The sequence below is a fragment of the Solanum dulcamara genome, chromosome 10 (assembly GCF_947179165.1).
Source record: "Solanum dulcamara chromosome 10, daSolDulc1.2, whole genome shotgun sequence".
NCBI lineage: Eukaryota > Viridiplantae > Streptophyta > Magnoliopsida > Solanales > Solanaceae > Solanum > Solanum dulcamara.
This window is the reverse complement of record NC_077246.1, coordinates 9,852,447-9,872,668: the sequence shown is the minus strand read 5'-3', so window position 1 is coordinate 9,872,668 and position 20,222 is coordinate 9,852,447. Positions and strand designations below refer to the sequence as shown.

The following is a 20,222-nucleotide window of genomic DNA, read 5'->3' as shown; positions in this document are numbered from 1 at the left end:
GGGACACCTTGGATGACTTGGTTGAGTTAGACATGGTTGATTTCGACGTGATCCTTGGTATGGACTGGCTTTATGTCTGCTATGCCTCTATTGATTGTAGAACTCAAATTATCACATTCAGATTCCCGAATGAGGCTGTCATAGAATGGAGGGGTAGTCCTATTGCGCCTAAGGGTAAGTTTATTTCATACCTTAGGGCCAGGAAACTAATCTCAAAAGGGTGTATCTATCACCTTGTTCGAGTGAAAGATGACAACATTGAGCCTCCATCCCTTGAGTCAGTTCCGATTGTCAACGAGTTTCCGGATATTTTTCTTGAAGATCTGCCTGGAGTCCCTCCTAATAGGGAGATCGACTTTGGGGTTGATATTCTTCCTGATACCCAGCCTATCTCAATTCCCCCATATAGAATGGCTCCGGCCGAGTTGAAGGAGTTGAAGGAGCAGCTAAAGGACTTGTTAGATAAGGGATTCATTAGGCCGAGTATCTCACCATGGGGTGCTCCGGTCCTATTTGTGCAGAAGAAGGATGGGTCCCTTAGAATGTGTATCGACTACAGGTAGTTGAATAAAGTCACGGTGAAGAACAAATACCCTCTCCTTAGAATAGATGACTTATTCGACCAACTTCAAGGTGCCACTTATTTCTCAAAGATAGACTTGAGATCCAGCTACCACCAGTTGAAGGTGAGAGAATGCGATGTTCCGAAGACTGCTTTCCGGACTCGTTATGGCCACTTTGAATTTTTGGTCATGTCTTTTGGGTTGACTAATGCTCCCGCCGCTTTTATGGATCTCATGAACCGAGTATTCAAACCGTATCTTGATATGTTTGTGATTGTATTCATAAATGATATACTGGTTTACTCCAAGAATGAAGAGGAGCATGCCTATCATCTTAGAGTCGTTCTACAAACTTTGAGGGACCAGGTATTGTATGCAAAGTTCTCTAAATGTGAATTTTGGCTTGCATCGGTGGCCTTCTTAGGCCACATTGTATCTGGAGACGGTATTCAGGTGGATGCTCAGAAAATAGAAGCTGTGAAGAATTGGCCTAGACCCACATCCCCAACAGAGATAAGGAGCTTTCTGGGCTTGGCCGGGTACTATCGAAGGTTTGTAGAGGGATTCTCATCCATATCATCACCATTGACTAAGCTGACCCAAAAGAAGGCTAAGTTCCAATGGTCTGATGCTTGTGAGGAGAGTTTCCAGAAATTGAAGACCAAGCTAACCACTGCTCCTATTCTAACCTTGCCCGATGGAACAGAAGGTTTTGTGATTTATTGTGATGCCTCCAGAATTGGTTTGGGTTGTGTGTTGATGCAAAGGGGGAATGTGATAGCCTATGCTTTAAGACAGCTTAAACTTCATGAGAAGAATTACCCAACTCATGACCTTGAGCTGGCAGCTGTGGTGTTTGCACTTAAAATCTGGCGCCACTACCTGTATGGAGTGCATATCGATGTATTCACCGATCACAAGAGCTTGCAATACGTCTTTAGCCAGAAGGAACTCAACCTTAGGCAAAAGAGATGGCTTGAGCTACTCAAGGACTATGATATGAGCATCCTCTACCATCCAGGTAAAGCTAATATTGTTGCTGATGCTCTTAGCAGGTTGTCCATGGGTAGCACTAGCCACGTGGAGGAAGGAAGGAGGGAATTCGCGAAGGAGGTACACAGATTAGCCCGATTGGGAGTTCATCTGGAAGAGAATAATGAAGCCGGAGTTACCATTCAGGATGGGTCTACGTCCTCACTTGTGGCAGAGGTGAAGGAGAAGCAAGACCAAGATCCCGTCCTTCTCCAATTGAAGGGACGAGTTCACAAACAAGAGGTAATGGTTTTTACCCAAGGGGGAGATGGTGTGTTACGGTACCAAAATAGATTGTGCGTGCCGGATGTTGATGAGGTTTGAGAGAGGATTATGGCTGAAGCGCATAGTTCTAGATACTTTATTCATCCGGGTTCCACGAAAATGTACCATGACTTGAGGGAGATCTACTAGTGGAGCGGGATGAAGAAAGATATTGCGGAATTCGTTTCCAAATGCCCGAATTGTCAACAAGTGAAGGTTGAGCATCAAAGACCATGTGGTCTAGCCCAAAACATAGAAATTCCAGAATGGAAGTGGGAGATGATCAATATGGACTTTATTATAGGCTTGCCGAAGTCTCGAAAGCAACATGATTCCATTTGGGTAATTGTGGATAGAATGACGAAATCAGCTCACTTCTTGGCGGTTAAGACTACTGACACCGCAGAAGACTATGCGAAGTTGTACATACAGGAGATCGTTAGATTGCATAGGGTCCCTTTGTCTATCATCTCAGACAGAGGAGCCCAATTCACTTCCCAATTTTGGAAATCCTTTCAGAAGGGATTAGGTTCGAAGGTGAACTTGAGTACAGCCTTCCACCCCCAGACAGACGGCCAAGCAGAGCGCACAATTCAAACATTAGAGGATATGTTGAGGGCGTGTGGCTTGACTTCAAGGGGAATTGGGATGATCACTTGCCTCTCACAGAGTTTGCGTATAACAATAGCTACTATGCAAGCATTCAAATGGCTCCTTATGAAGCCTTGTATGGGAGGAGGTGTAGATCGCCCATTGGGTGGTTTGAAGTTGGTGAAGCCGAGTTGATTGGGCCTGACCTCATCCATCAAGCCATGGAGAAGGTACGAGTTATTTGAGAGAGGCTAAAGACAGCCCAAAGTCGCCAAAAATCGTACACCGATGTGAGGAGGAGAGACTTAGAGTTTGAGGTAGATGATTGGGTGTATTTGAAAGTGTCACCCATGAAGGGGGTCATGAGGTTTGGAAAGAAGGAGAAACTTAGTCCTCGATATATTGGCCCGTACCAAATTTTGAGGCGGGTCGGGAGTGTCGCTTATGAGCTGGACCTACCCTCAGAATTAGCTTCTATTCATCTGGTGTTCCACGTTTCAATGTTGAAAAAGTGCTTGGGCGATCCCTCATTGGTAGTCCCTATTGAAAGCGTTGGAATTAAGGATAGCTTATCCTATGAGGAGGTCCCAGTCTAAATCCTTGATTGCCAAATCCGCAAATTGAGGAACAAGGAGGTCGCCTCAGTCAAAGTCCTGTGGATGAATCAATTTGTTGAGGAATCCACGTGGGAAGCAGAGGAATCCATGAAGTCTAAATACCCACATCTATTCGTGCCTACCGAGGAGAGCATTGAAGGTAATGACTACTTCCTTGACTCGAATTCATTCGTACCTTTTTGAGTTTTGATTGATATTTGATTGAGAATTTGATTGATTGAATGACTAAATTTTGATTGTGATTTCTACCCTAAGTCTATTCTTGGTTGCTCGTCATTCGAGGATGAATGATCCCAAGAGGGAGATAATGTAACACCCCTCAAAATTTTTCCTAAGATTCGGGCCTTCTTTGTATACGTGTGGGGCCCATCATATTTATTTCGAAGTATGTGCTTGAGTTAAGATGAGTACCTGAGGAGTTTAAGAGCGTTGGAGGTGATATGGGCTCATTGAGGACCCCTAGGACCGAGCTAAGTCCAAAAGATCCGTCGTGGCTAAGTTTAGGACGAGTTCACATAAGGGTCGACTTTCAATGACCCTATCGTTTGAAAGACATCAATCCGGGTGGCCCATGACCTATCAAATTAAAGGTCGTCGAGTCTTCTTTCCAACGCCACCAAGAACGTAGATTTTGGAGTTCGAGGCCAAAAGATATGACGATCCGAAGACGAACTAGCACGACAGGAATTTCATTTTGGCCTGGGTTACCACTGCTGGGAAATGGCCCTGGCGCCGTAAGGGCGCGACGCGCCACTATCGCGCCAGGAACATGCCTCAGTAGTTTGGTCTCTGGCGCGGCGCGCCACTAAAAGTTGTGCAGGTTTTAGGCGAATTTGGCCTTGGCGCTGTAAGGGCGCGACGCGCCACTATCGCGCCAAGGGTGTTTTAGCCTATTTTCAGAATATTTTGAGGAGGGGCAATTTGGGAACTTACCTAATTATATATATGTAGCCCTTGGCCTTTTGGGAACTCATTTGGCAGCCCTCACTCTCTCTCTAAAAAGCCCTAAGAGCTCCTCTCCCTTCTCTCTACTCTTCTTCTCCATTTCCAACAAAGGAGTCCAAGAAGCTTCAAGATTAGAGTCCTCCATTAAAGACCCAACCTCAAGGTTTTCTTCAAGTCTTCTCTAAGGTATGTAAGGCTAACCAAAACATGGGTTGAGTCCACCCATGTGACCTATTCTTGTTTTGAGGTTAGATAACCATGAAAATGGAGTTTCTTAGCATGGTACATGTTTGAATGAGTATTGTTCCCATTTCATTTAATTATTAATGTGTTAATGTTATTGAGCTAAGAGGTTCCTAAAATGAGCCCTTATATGAGTATGAGATGATGAAGGAATGAGTTGATAAATAATTTTGTTGGTCTTATTAATTATGTAGATTTGATAGAGTATACTATCTTCTTAAGCATGTTGCCAATTATAAGAATGTTGATTTGAAGTCTTGAAGATGTGATGAGTCATAAAGATTTTTCTCAAATGGATGGAGGTAATAATTGATTTTATATCTAGATGATGTGTATATATGCATTTTAACACTTCCTTGAAGATATGATTAAGATTGAGCATTGAGATTGAGACTTGATTGTGATAGAGTTGATGAGTTGACAAGGTTGTAATGAAACTTGTCGATGTGATTTGATTGAATTGATTGGATGGAGTTTTATGAACATTGAGTCTTGGGAGAAGTATCGAGCACCAAATTGGGCAAGAGTATAGTCCATACTCGAACCCAATAACTGCGTCGCCAAACGTAGGGGGGACGGAACCGTTAAAGTCGGATGCTTCCCCGAGAGATTTGTCCTAACATTATAGGATTTGGTTGGATTGGATCCATGATTTGATGACTCGTTCATGCCCTGGCAAGGTATGAGCAGACGCGGCAACAACGTCGGTTTATTGTACTTTCACTAGCTCATAAGTGATGGTTGTCGGTTAAGAGAAACTCCCAAATAGGTGTTGATAGTACTCTGAGTCGAATTGAGTTGATTGTGTATGATTGGTCCCGTCTAAATCATATCCTTGTTTAGACTTAGGACATTTGATTGAGTTGTCACCCTTTTGAGATTGAGATCCCGAGTTGATTTATTTTTTTCTTGATGTTCATTGTATTCGGCCATTTTACATACTCGTACATTCCATGTACTGACGCCATTTGGCCTGCATCATTTCATGATGCAGAGACAGGTACTAGAGATCATCAACCGGCGCTCCGTTGAAGATCCACTTACACTTCCAGCCAGTCGGTGAGTCCTCCTAGTTCCCGGAGGATATTGGGCCTTCCTGTACAGTTTTTGATTATCCTCTTTTTGTTATTTGGATTGTCGGTAGCCATGGTCTTGTCATTGGCACCTTTTAGACTTGAATAGAGGCTTCATAGACTGAGATGTGAGGAGGTCGAGCGATCATCTTGAGGATTCCTATTTTGATTATCGTCTTGATTGTAAATGTTTGGCCTTCGGCCCTTATGATATGAGAAGTATTTTCTTAAATTGAGTTTTCTGCTAATAGAATGTGCTTGAATGAATGAGTGATTGTACCAAGTAGTTCGCTCGGAGGTCAGAGATGGCCTTCGAGTGCCGGTTACATCTAGGGTACCCTTCCGGGGAGTGACTGTTGTTAAACATCATATTTTTCCAGGGGGCTGTTGGTCTATTACCCAGCAAATGCACATAAAAGTTTGCAGTAGTTGGTGAGTCTCTTTGAGTGTGTATTTGTTCTAGTATCACTCTAGCTGCAAGTATCTTCTTAACCATCCATGAAGCCTGTTGAGGTATAGGAACATTAAAGACAGTATGAGATTTTATATAATAAGAATGGATCCATCTAATCCATAGTTTATCAGTTTTATGAGCAAGATCCCAGCAGGTCTTAGCAATAGCAGCTTGGTTCCATAGGTGTATGTTGATGAGCCTCATTCCTCCAGCAGATTTAGGCAAGCACATCTTCTCTCATGCTATCAGTGCTCTCTTGGTGATGGTGTTGGTACCTGACCATATGAAGCTCCTACAATAAGCCTCAATGAGTTTAAGGACTTTTGTAGGTATAATGAATAATTGGGACCAGTAAGCTTGGATTCCAAAGAGAACTGATTGAACTAATTGCATTCTTCCTGCATACAAAAGTTTCTTGGCAGTCCAGGAGGTAATTCGAGCTACAATTTTATTTACTAGAGGTATCCATTGCGTAAGAGATAACTTTTTAGTGGATAAAGGAATACCAAGATACTTGAAAGGGAACTCTCCATAGTTAAACTGGAACTGATGTAGTATGGTCTCCTTCATCTGATCAGTAACTCCACCAAAATAAATGGAACTCTTATTCATATTTGCTTGCAGTCCAGAAGCTAGGGAGAACTTGTGGAAACATTGATATATGGTCCCTATTGAGTGTTGATCCCCTCTGTAGAACAAGAGTAAGTCATCTGCAAAACATAAATGCTTTATTCTCAATTTTGCACATTTAGGATGAAACTTGAATCTTCCATTGTCTTTGACTTCATCTAGGCATCTGCTCAAGTACTCCATAGATATAGCAAATAGATAAGGGGAGATGGGGTCCCCCTGTCTAAGTCCTCTTGTAGCATTAAAAGGAGGAGTGGGTTCTCCATTTATCAAAATTATATAGTTCACAGTGTGCAAACACTCAAGTATCCAGTCAATGAATTTCCTAGGGAAGCAGAGATTTTCTAGCATTTGCTCCAAGAATGCCCATTCCACAGAATCATAAGCTTTTTGCAGGTCTATTTTGATCATACACCTTGGAGAGATATGTTTCCTAGAATAAGCTTTAACAAGCTCATTTGCTAGGATGATGTTATCTGCAAGTTTCCTTCCTGGAATAAAACCTGATTGTGCTTCACTGATAATATATGTCATAATCCTCTGCAGTCTGGTAGCTAGCACTTTAGCAATGATTTTGTATAAAATGGTGCAGCAAGCTATAGACCTATATTCTTTAATATTTATTGGACTAGCAGTTTTTGGGATTAGAGTGACCATAGTGCAATTGACTGGTCGATAGAGTTTTCCAGAAATAAAGAACTCTTTGATGGCTATCAGTATCTCATCTTCGGTGATGCTCCAAGTCTTCTTATAAAAATAGGCATTGTATCCATCTACTCTAGGTGATTTATCATCCCCAATAGAAGCTAATGCATTCCAGATTTCTTTATCTGTAATATCTCTACATAGTTCAGCTCCTTGTTCATAAGTGAGTGTAGCTCCTCTCCTCATAGTCTTCTTATCAACAGCTTGTAATTCTGTACTGCTAGATCCCATGAGAGCTTTATAGAACTGAGTAACTTCCTCCTTAATAGCTGCTGGTGTTTTGAGGCTTATTCCATTGAGCGAAGTGAGTTCTAGCATCATTTTCTTATTCGTTCTCTCCTTGATTATTGCTGAAAAATACTTGTTATTGTTGTCTCCAAGATTTATCCATTTAGCTCTAGATTTTTTTCTGAGTGCACTTTCTTCCACTAGATTCCATTTCTCAATATTCATCAGTGCTTGCCTTTCTTTTCTAAGAAGTTCATCTGTGCATTGTTGATTAATCTGCTTCTGTGTTTGGATTAGTTCAAGTCTAGCTTCAGTTATTCTAGTGGAGATGTTTTGGAATTCCTCCTTGTTTAAAGTTTTCAAGATCTTCTGTAGAGCTTTCAATTTTGCCCAAATATTTGCCATTTTCCCTAGTACTAGTTGCTTGTGCCATATTTCTGTTACTTTTTCCATGAACTTGCTATGATCTGCCCAAATATTGAAGAATCTGAATGGAGGTTTGACTGTCCACTGGTTGTCCTCAATTTTGATTAGCATAGGAGAGTGATCAGAGATGTATGGTACTTCATATTGTGTAACCACATGGACCCAATGCATCATCCAGTCTGAATTGCCAAATATCCTGCCAATTCTGCTATAGATTCTATCAGTACCCATCTGTTTATTTGACCAAGTATAGTAATCTCCTTTCCAAGGTAGTTCGTTGAGATGTAAATCATGAAGACACTTAGTGAAGGCTTGAGTTTCAGCTAAGGATACTGGTGCACCATGTAACCTATTTTTTGGATACAGCACAACATTAAAGTTTCCAGCTATAATCCAAGGTCTATCAATCCCTTGTTCAATTTGTGCTAATTCTGTCCAGAGTTTTGTCCTCTTCTCATTTGTGTTAAAAGCATATATAATAGTAGCAAAACAAGATACAATACCAGTGCTATTATTGATCATGCAATGGATTGATTGAGCAGTAGTTCTACTGTGTGTTACTTGATAATGGTTTGTATCCCACATTAGCCATATCCTTCCATTCTCAGCACATAGATAGTTATTGAGAGATTGCCATCCAGGATTGAGATTTGCAATAATCTTAGGTGCTTTATGAATCTTGACTCTAGTTTCCACTAAAGCAGCTAGTTTAATACCTTTCTTCCGTAAATAGATTTTAAGTTCCTTCTGCTTATGCCTCTTATTTAGTCCTCTTACATTCCATATGAGCCAACTCATTAGGTACTGTGTGGTTGTTCTCCTTTATCAGGAGGTGCTTGATCATATTCACTGAGCCTTATGAAAGTATTTCCCCATGCATTCTTCTTTGGCCAAGATCCCAAAAGTGGGAAATCAGTCAAGTTCAGTTCAGGGCTATATACTACTTCTCCATTCTAAATTCTGCTGGTGGAGCTTTGAGGAACTTCAGCTATTCTTCTCTCTGAATTTGTGTCCACCTGAACCATTTTTCCTTTTGCACCTTGGGAGGGCTTATCCTCTACTTGTTTCGGCACTGAAGCTTCTTTTATTTCTGGAGCAGGTTCTCTGATCACACCTGTAGGTTTCCATTCTTGTTCAACTTTTCTAGTGCCTTGCTTCTTCTGGAGTTGAAAGGTTTGTTGTTGCATTGTTTGGCATACATGTCCAACCATTGAGCATTTAGGGCAGAACTTAGGTTTCCAATCATATAGAACCTCCTGCTCAAACACTTTCTCATGAAGGTCCATAACAGCAATCATATCAGGCAGTGGTTGAGTAACATTCACTTCAATCAACATTCGAGCATAAGAGATCCTTGTTTGTTTAGCAGTACATTCATCAGCATATATTGGGACTCCAATGACATTAGCTATTCTACTCAATGAGCCTTTCCCCCAGCAAGACATCGGAAGTTTTGGAAATTTCACCCAGAGAGGAATTGTTGTAGGGAATTCCTTACTGAAATCAAAATCCACAGTCCATAGTTTAAGAATTATAGGTCTATTATTTATGGTATAAGGCCCTGAGTAGAAGATTTCATTCATATCTTCAGTCGATCGAAATCTAATCACATAGTACCCTTCTTCATGGTAATAGAGCTGAGGTGTTGCCACATTGGACTAGAACTGCGTAATGTATCTTGTTAAAGCATTATAACCCGGTACATCACCTATGAAATAGGCTATTAAGGCAGTGCTCCATTTTTTGATTTCCTGATTTACCTCATCTTTGTCCAGGTGGACTATTGGTTTCCCATTCAGCATTTGAGGAGGGAGATAATCTAGTGATAATCCATTTGCTGCAGCTTGATTTTTGGTAAATAGGCTCGTCCACTTTCGTTCCTCTACTACTACTGCATTTTCACCAGATTTAGGGCTTTCTGTAGCTGGATCTACTGGTACTTCATTTGCTGAGCCCTCAGATGTGGGACTTGCCGGCATTACTGTTACAGGTGTTTGAGGGGTATTAGTCATGTCTAATTTCTTTGAAGCCATACCTGAAGAGTTTTGTGTAACTCTTTGCTCTACTGCATCTTTATCTGGATCTGGAGTTTGAATGCCCATTCCAGTGTCTTCTAGCTGAACACGAACATTTGCACTCGGTACTTTTTTAGGTCTTCCTCTACCTCTACCATTTCCGCGTCCTCTTCCTCGAGCTCTAGCCATGTCTTCACCGGCGCTTGTAGTGCTCACAATCGCCGGTGGTTAGAGAGAGAGAGAGTTGTTAATCATTATAAATTTGCCTTTCTCTATAAGATTGTGTTGTTTTCATATTTTGTTTGGTCAACAGTAAGAGTTTTATTTTAATATTTTATAGATCAAAATTTTTCAAGACTTGTATTAATTTATACTCAAAGGTTTCATCAAGCATAGCTATATTTTGTTTTTGTCATATTGAAATAATTACTTCCATAACATCAAGCAACATGTTCTAACCTAGACTATCTCAAATCATAATCCAATTGAGTTGCAATTTGACAATTGGGAATTAAAAACTCCTATTTTAAGTCAAAAGACTAGGTGTTAGAATCAGAAGCATTTCTTGAAATTAATGAGTGAAAGATTGGTGGGATTCCCTTATATCCAGAATATGTTCTTGCCAGCAAATATAAGTGTTGAAAATTAAATATAATCAAAAGAGTGGAGAAGAAAGAGAGATGTGCTTAGCAAATCAAAAGAGCTTTAATTCCTTTTTGTTTGATGTCATTCCTTAAAAGGTGGGAGCAACGGGGATAAAAGTTTTTAGGCCAATCATTTAGTATGTAATTTTTATAAAATCATCTCCAAGATTGTTTTTCCAAAGAATAAAATGTAGGTAAATTGCATATGATGTTATATTAGCAAATGAGTGTGTTGGGAAAAGTGATCAAAAGATATAAAAATAGTATGCACATTGTCCATGAAGTTTATTTTTTTTTTCCAAAAGAATAGTATGCACATGGTCCATGAACTAATTAATAACCAAGGTAAATAGTATGTATATTGTTCGCAAAGATAAAAATATTTGATCTACAAGTACTTCTAGAAATACCTTTAAACATGAGATTATACTCTAATTGTATATAATAAATAAAAGCATCAGAAGAGCAAATGAAAAAGAGCTATCATTTTCGCTAACTCTTCACAGTCCTTTATTTTATTATAGGTCCCAATTATTTTGCAGGTATGTGGGTAAAATCTAGTTTGAGTTGGTACTCTAGTAACACCCCCAGCTTGGTATGTGGGTAATATAAATAAATATTCAATAATTAATATATGTCACGAATCAATCCATCGGGCCGTGTGGACACTTACTCTAACACCTAAGTAGGAGAACTCTCAATCCCATAAATAGAAATATTATGTGAAAGTTTAAGAAAATACAATTAATGGTCCAAAAGACTTATGAAGTCACTATATATAAATTAAAAACCCCAAGGTTTATTACAAGGAACAATTTAACACCCGTAAGGATACTAATCTAAACAGGTACAAGAGCTTCTAAAGATATAATATATAATAAAATAATGACACAACTCCCACCATAAGGAAGGAAGAGTAGAAGCTGTTGAAGAATCATTCCCGTCTTTAACTAAGAAACATCACTGATCCTGTAATCAGACTATGCCAAGTGGAATAGCAAGAGTAGTATCAGTACAAACAACATGTACTAATAGGCATCATCGGTCAATGTGATACCCACTACATAATATAAAAAAATCAACAAGAAGAGAACGTGCTCTTAAGGAAATACACTCACCAAACCTTTATGCACAAACTCTTATCATTCCCATTAACATCATTAAAGTCGTTCAAACTTAAATCTCACTAATCAAGGACTAGCCCTTTTATCACATAGATGAGTTTCTGAACTATGGATTTACTAACTTTGTCTTAACTAGTCTACTTTCCTTAAGCTTTCACACCAGCATCTGACCCTAAAATAATTAATATCTCACTTGAAGGAGGTCAACATTAAGATGGACTAAGGATCCTCTTCTAAATATACTGGCCTGCTGTGGCAGGACCTAACCCGCTCTAGCATCCTCGCCACTTCGAGATTCTTCCCGCTAGGGAGTTCTGCCCGCAAATAGAATATCTAAATTCTGTCCCAATCCTCTTTTTATACATGTACCAATAGGACATCATCAATAGCTGACTCTAATTCACTGATCTTACTAAACCACACATCAAATACTCTTCACTTATTTACCCACGACCTCATACTTACGATATGGACGCATTTAGCCACCATAACATAATTCAAATAGGCATATATAGAAACACATTACCAATTTACCATTTCAAGAGCAATATACATTTTCACAGTGTAAATCTCAAATACAACTGTCAACATGGTAATACTTGGACCTTCGATCCTTTCATATCAATTATTACACAAGACGGACATGCTCAATTATAATCAGGTCAGTTTCTCTGTCATCGCCCATATTGTCAAAATTAAATTAGAGATGATAGCCACATAATGGTTCTCTCATGAAACCTATACCCAAATAGTATATGTGTCGGAATGTGACACCCGATCTAATATATGTGTCAAAATATGACACTTGATCATATATATGTGTCAGAACGTGACACCCGATCCAATATCACAATCACAAACACAATTATAGTCCACAACGAATAGTTCACATACTTGCACAATCAAGTAACCGGTTCATTGCATGCAATTTTTTACAACTAGTCATTTCACTGGTTTCATTCTATCTTTTCTTTCATTAACAATATTTCATCAAGCCTTCTTTATTCAAGGCATCACTTTTGGTAGAGCAAATTCAAGATTATGAATTTTACGGTCTTGGTATTGTAGACCAATCATAACAATTAAATGCATGGTAAACATCATAACATTACTCAATCACTATTAAGAGTCTCTCTATGATATAGACTAAACCATAACCTACAGCCACCGATAATCAAATAGGTTCATGGCATGAGATCTATCAATACTAAGTCATTCACATTCACCCTTTATTTCATGATTCACATTACTCAAGTAATTCACAGGGAATAAATCAACTAGAACGCATATAATTATTTATGTAAACACATTCCTCTATATACATCAATAGCCCATAATCCCTAGGTCTCAAGCTTAATTATGACACAGCTATTGTCTACACTGAATCTCACAAGAGTCATTGACCTTCGAAAAAGTTTCAACAAGGTTAACATTCAAAAATTGGACCTTTATCACTAGTCCCATAATAATAATGAACCACATCATACATCCCTACTCTAAACAATAATTGACAATCATTTAACCATTCAAACTCCGTGCCCGAAGGCCTATGCATAAAATTTTCCATCAATCTACATTATATTAAGCAATGAAAATAAATTTATAACTACTCAGTTGAGAAAATCTAACCTACATGAGTGTCAAGCAATTGTATAAGGATTATAGCATGATCCCTGACTTTTAAAAGGAGAAACTATGGAGACGAACCTAAAATCCGTGGGTTGTAATCTTTCTTGCGCTAGAATTCCCTTCTTCCCTTTTCTCCAAGCCTAGAGTAGCTTTTTGAGGGTATTCTAAGGTAACCCTCATCTATTTTGGCACTTAAGGGAAGAAGGAGATAATAAAAATACTTCACTTTTTGAATCTTTCCCATCGAATCCCGCTACGGCAGTCCAGCACGGACAATGCTCATTAAAATGGGCATAATGTTTTACTCCAAACTCCAAGTTAGGTAAACTTAGTGGCGTAGGAAAGAAGACTCATAGACCTACAATTTGATAGGTCATGGGTCACTTATTATTTATAGGCTGAGAGATATGGCCATTTGAAGTTGACCCTAGTTTAAACTCAAGTCTGAAATTAAATCAGAAAGACACTTTCAACTTAACTTTGAGATAGGGACATTGTACGACTTTAATTCACAACTAATGCCCTTGCATACCAAGGAATTGATTCTAGTATTATGATAAATGAGATTCATATACCTTTACTGTAGATATTTTTAGTAAAGACGGGCTAGGTCGTTATAATATACTAAATAAAAGTAAGAGATGAAATGAATATGTCAAATTGCTGGAGACAAAGAAAAAATTTAGCAACCATAAATTGATATATTAATGAACACCTGAAATTCGAAAACTTCTACTTGATGTTGTTAATTGCCAATAATAATATTATATTGCTAAAACTCTAAGAGAGAAATCGAGAGAGAATTAGAAGATTGTTGTAGGAAAAAAATGCCGAAATATGAAAAGTATTTATAGATAAAAAAAATAGGTTAAAATATAATTTTTAAAATTTAAGGGTTATATATAATTTTTTGAGGATTTAGGGGCCATTTGGGCCCACTTCTGAAAAGTGACCATTGGCCCAACGACCACTTTCAAAAAGTGTTCCAGATATCTTTTCAAATATCAAGACGGTCTATGCCGGTGCAAAGGTGGTCGGCTATCAGGTCAACCTACCATGCTACTTAGACTAGATGGCCCAACACGGGACCAACCCATTTTTTAATGGGCCGGGGACCGGTCCAGCTTTAACCAGTGCCAGACCCTTAGCAGGCTGGGCTTATCGAGTCAAAATCGAGTCAACTCGGCCCAGTTGACAGGTTTACAATGAAACCTAATGAGAAAGATTTAGTTTTTCTTTTACTTTTATAAAATATTATATATCATTACGTGACAAAAGAAAAAATTAGAGTAAGTTTCACTCTTAATACAACTTAGATATTGTGAAAAAAGTTGGTCATTTACCAACCCAGAATATAATTATTGTGGAAATATGATTACTTAATGAGTTTTAAGATTTTAACTACATCTATTTAAAAAAATGGTTACGAAATATCTTAGAAATCAGATTGTGCAATTAGTTTATTTCCAAATTTGTCAAATTATGTGAATCAACTTCCAATTATTTATTACTTGGTCCTCTCAGGCATCTATATATATATAAGTGAAACACTCTTATTTTATATCCATAGAGAGCTACTCAGTAATTCATTGTACTTTGTATCTGAATAGATATGACTAAAAAGGGGGTTAAGAGCACTACGAATCTAGATCCGAAAATGAAAAAAATAGTTCTAAATAAAAAATTAGAATCCCTATTTAAGCAAGCAAATGACCTATCTATTCTATGTGATATAGAATTAGGTCTAGTTGTTTTTTCTCCCGGAGAAAACAATGTTTTTGCTTGGCCATCTGTAACCCAAGCTAAAGAAATAGTAAGAAAGTATTTAGCTGCTATCCAGAAATCAAATCCAGTTAAGTTGGTTCGACATGACAACTTCCTTCAATCAATAGTGGATAATCAGGCAAAATATATTACTAAAATAGAGAAAATAGCTGAGGAGAAGGAAATGGAGAGCCTCTTCAACCAACTTGTTGGGGCAAGAATAAGATTCGATGAACTTGATGTGAGAGAGCTTAAGGGTTTGTTAAAGTTATTTGGTGTTAGGAGGGCCAAACTTGAAGAAAGGAAGAAACAACTGAATGAAAATGTTGGAAACGAAATTGATCCAAATGACAACAATGATGGATAAAAGTGATGGAAAACCTTTGGATGTTCATTGAGCATGTAATAATTATATGAGCTTTCTCTCATTATTTGGTCTTCTTGTCTTTTAATAGTATTTCCTAGTTAAAAGCTTATTTGTTGTTTTCATTTATTTATGTTATTGTTTTCATTAGTGATATATGAAGAATATTTTATTTAAGTCCATTCAATCTTGTTATGTTATTCATATCCTTTTAACTATTCATAAAAAGACTTGTTTATATGTGGACAAGAAAGTGTCATAGTAATCATGAGGTCTCAGATTTAAATATTAATAGAAGCAAAATATAATGATTTCTTTTTATATGTCTAAACTTTGATAGACAAGTGATATATATCAAATTACAGAATCAAAATCCAAAAAACTAAGAACAATAATATAGACAAAAAAGGATAGAAAGATATATAAAAGTAGGAACTAATTGACAATAATGATTATAAAACCTTTAATTACAAATACGACTAAGCACGTAATCTATAAAGATAACCTTCAAAGAGAAATTATTTCCTCTTGCAAGTAATTCCATCAATATTGCATAGAAACTATGGCCATAACCATTATCACAAAAGTTTCTATCTTCAGAGTCATATCATATCAAAATTCACTGCCTAATGAAAACACTAAAACAAATATTTAAATTTTTCGCCTTGACATCATATACCCAAAAGTGGCCTTAACAGAAATAGCAAAAATACTCAAAATGGACTCCCAAGCTATCTTTCAAATCTTGAATGCCATGTGTCGACCATCGCACTACCCTTGGTAGGCTTTCTGTAAATGGGAGTTTAAGGACTTCACAGTCCCTAGGATAATAAATCAGATCACCTACCTTTGCCTTATTCCAAAGATTGTATCACATGTAACTACTTCAAATCATCGCAATATGATTTATAAGTCTGTGCAATATGATTTATTGTCAACCATCTTAAGCCTTTTCTTCCTAGCATTATTAGAACTATTCAGTCTAGATTTTTTATAAACACACGTTCCATGACAATGCTATTATTGTCCTGGAGTTATTGGATTTCTTAAAAAGAATCAATGGGAGTACAACATCTATGCTTATGAAACTAGATGTAGAAAAGGATTTTGATCACCAGGAGTGATATTTTATTAGAGAAACCCTCATATATTTCAACTTTCCATAGAAACTTGTCCAGCTCATCATGTCCTACATATCCTCCTCCACAATTTCTGTCACGCCCCAAACTCAAGGGGCACAACTAGCACCAAATGCCAAAACTCAGGCTCGAGCCGACCCTGCTGAACCATTTGCTACTAGTGCATGTTAACAATCAAAAAAATAAACAAATATATCTCGGCTTAAAATTAAGACCTTGGCTGGCAATGTCCCTATCAACAACTTTATACAAGAAACAGCTACTCCCAACAGTTCATATAAAGAAATAGCCAATTAACACACAAGTCCTGATTGGCCCGTCGAGGCCATCATGATCTCTATACTGAAGCTGAAGGTAGGTATATAACAAGAAAATGTATCAAACAACTATCAAGCCCAGCAACCCAACAAACTAGGCCAACCAAGCCATAACATAGCTATACAACCCACACACTAGTCTGCAAGCCTCTAGGAGTAGTAAAGCTTGGCGGGATAGGGCCCCGACCTACCCAATAATATATATAACAAAAGCTAACAAACCTCCAAACTCTGGTAGATCCGGAAGAAGGGAGTAACCTTAACATACCTTTTAATTGAAACCCCAAAATTGTTGAAATGAATCTTGACCAACCAAATGTAATGCCTCAAATGTGAGAACCAAAAGGCTGCAAAGATGAGCTATAACAATCGGTAAGGCATCAATGTCACACTCGCGACCATCCAAGTCCAAATCATGAAATTAGACCAATAAGAATGATAAACAACAGCTATATCCAATGAAGATATTCCAATAACGACAAGGTGTATTTCACGTCGTTCAATCCAATAACTATCATATGCGACTCCAATTAGAATTGCACAAACTCCCCAATCTCTCCAGAACCTCAACACTATCAGTACACAGCAATAATAACCAAACATAGTAAGATAAAGGGTCCGTCCAAAGTTACGATATACAGAATACCATTTCATGGCTCGGAAAGCTATAAAATAATACTAGAACATGTAATTGTGAAGGATGGTCGTAGGGGAAACATTTCCTTGACAAAAGGGACTGAATTCAAAATCTAAATAACATGACTCCTTACAGTAACAACAAACAAAGAAAAAACCAACAAGAAACTACTACAAGTCATTGGCAAGTGCGACTTTTCATATCTAGGAGCTTAGAATCTCGTTTTAATAAATATAAAAGTGTACAATATCCTTACCTTGTCAATATATATCATTAGTTACTGCAAAATACTCAATAAACACTTGTTATGTCTCTGCCAAAATACCAATGAAGATACGCCATGAAATTGATGGGGAAAACTATACCAAAATGACGAGCTCGGTATGTAGAGCAACTTCCATTAAACTTACGAGTTGAAAGAATCAATATCCATGGAGGATTTGAGGAATTTTCCTCTGATTTTATATGAAATTTGGCTAATTTTAATGAGTTAAAATGAAGCTTGAACAGCTTATATAAAGCTGAACCGACATAAGGGCTTGGGACCCACTAGATGTGCCTGCTTGCGTCATCTCACAAAAATGCAATTATATCTCTATTCTGAAGTCATGTGGATAATCGGCTTGATGCGTTGGAAACTAGATTCGTAGACCTTCCATTTGATAAGTTATTCTTATAAATTGGGAGAAAAGCTCCAAGACATTTGACCCAAATTTTAGAGAAATCTTTATAAAAGAACTTACAATAAACTTTGCCAACTTTTATTTTGCCACTTTATTAACTTAAAAACTTGAGATACAACCGTTGAACACTTAAAATATGATATACCATATCATTCCTAATTTATTACTCCCCCTCTTTCTCTTACCGCGAAAGTACAAGTTAATTTAGATATTTTAAAAAATCGGTGTGTTACATTCTTTCCCCCTTTGAAACATTCGTCTTCGAATGAAAAATTTGAGTCACGCGGTTAAGTCCTTAGGAGTTGCCAAAATTATGGCAGAGTCTCCTCTGTAAACGTTACTATCCAGGAATTAAAAACGTAGAAATTCCAAACTAGGCGTCTCATAGGATGACATAATTAGTTGAGCACCATAGCTCCTCAATAATAGTGTGAGCAAAAATACAACAATAATGACCATTATAATAAGAAAGAAAAAAAATATAAATACCAAACAGGTATCTTACCTCACATTACCAATGTAAACTGATATGCCATCACCTTAGGGTATGAAACAAGTGAGGATATTTCGACCTCATGTCATCCTCATCTTCCTAAGTCAGCTCTTCTCTATTCTCTTTCCTCCACAATACCTTATCGAAGCCATATCTTTGGTCCTCAATATACGGACCTATCAATCTACTATGGCAATTGGAATTTTCTCATAGGAAAACTAATCTGTGATCTGAAAATTCTCAATTGGGATAAGTTAAGAAGGGTATCCTATGCACTTTCACAACATCGATACATGGAAAATTGGATGAATAGATTCTAGCCCCGAGGGCAAATCTTTCTCATAAGCCACTCGTCCTAACCTCTGAAGGATCCTATATAACCTAATAAATCTTGGACTAAGCTTTCTCTTCTTTGTAAATCTCATAACACCTCTCACAAGTGATACTTTCAAGAATCCCTATCATCGACACAAAACTCTATGTCCCTTCATCGTACATTTGAGTATAACATCTAGCGGCTTTGAGCTGTCAATGAGGGATTTTTATTTCTGGCAATACAAAGCCTCATAAGGTACCATACTAATATTGGAATGATAATTATTATTATATGTGAACTCAATAAGAGGCAAGAATCAAGCGAAGTAGAGACATAAGCGGATCCAAAGAAAATAAGCAAGTCGACTACTTCCATTCTTGAATTTCAAGATAACCGGATAGCAACGGTCTTCTTCTAGCTCCTCGCGGATAACATATTCTCGAGCGTTTGAATTGTGTGCTCAGCTTGACCATTGGTCTAAGGGTGAAAGGTTGTACTAAATTTAACCTATGCCCCAATCTTTTCTAGAAAGACGCCCAAAAGTTAGAGGTAAATTGTGCCCCTCTATCAAAGATAATAGACATTAGGACACCATGCAGCCTAACAATTTCTCTAATATAAACCCATGCATAATATTTGACTGTAATAGTAGTCCTGACTGGCAAAAAGTGAACTGATTTTGTTAGAATATCAACAACTACCCAAAATAGAGTCAAAATTACACTGTGATTAAGGTAACTCATTAATAAAATTGATATTAATTGCATCCCACTTCCACAAAGGAATGGCTATCTCCTAGAATAGTCTAGTTGGCTTCTGGTGCTCAGCTTTCACCTTTGGCAATTAGGACACTGTTCCATAAACTCAACAATGTCCTTCTTCATCCGGTACCACCAATAGATCTCAGTAATATCATGGTACACTTTGGTATATCATGGTACACTTTGGTGGATCATAGGTTAATAAAGTTATGAGAATGGTGTGCCTCTTCAAAAACCTATCGTCAAAGCCTGTAACATCTGAAACACATAGCTGATCTTTGAATCTAAGGAGTCTATCTCCTACTAAATCCAAAGATAATGGATCCTATTGTTGAGCCTTTCCCCCGAGTTGCTCCAACCTGGGATCCTCGTATTATTGTTTGTTCAACTTAACAACTAGAGGTGATACTGCAGTTTTTTGATACATAACCCTAGCATCATTAGAGTTTAATAGTCTAACCCTAAACTAGTTAGCTAATGGAGCTCTTGAAATATATCTTGCTTCTCCACTCCAAAATATAATATATTGTTAATAGACTTACGACTAAGGGCACCCTATACTATG

At 37.8% G+C, this 20,222-nt stretch overlaps 1 protein-coding gene across 1 annotated transcript; it reads left to right on the top strand.

The window, feature by feature from the left end:
- The first annotated feature begins 14,255 nt into the window (after nucleotides 1-14,255).
- Nucleotides 14,256-15,314, top strand: LOC129905021 (uncharacterized). Its single transcript, XM_055980419.1, has 2 exons — nucleotides 14,256-14,373; nucleotides 14,920-15,314. Exons 1-2 carry the CDS (start codon nucleotides 14,256-14,258, stop codon nucleotides 15,312-15,314), a joined length of 513 nt encoding a protein of 170 aa, XP_055836394.1.
- The last annotated feature ends 4,908 nt before the right edge of the window (nucleotides 15,315-20,222 follow it).

Coding starts and splice junctions, on each gene's coding strand:
- LOC129905021 (XM_055980419.1), top strand. CDS start 14,256: ATGGCCCAACACGGGACCAACCCATTTTTTAATGGGCCGGGGACCGGT. Junction 14,374..14,919: donor AATCGAGTCAACTCGGCCCA/GTTGACAGGTTT, acceptor TATGTGATATAG/AATTAGGTCTAGTTGTTTTT.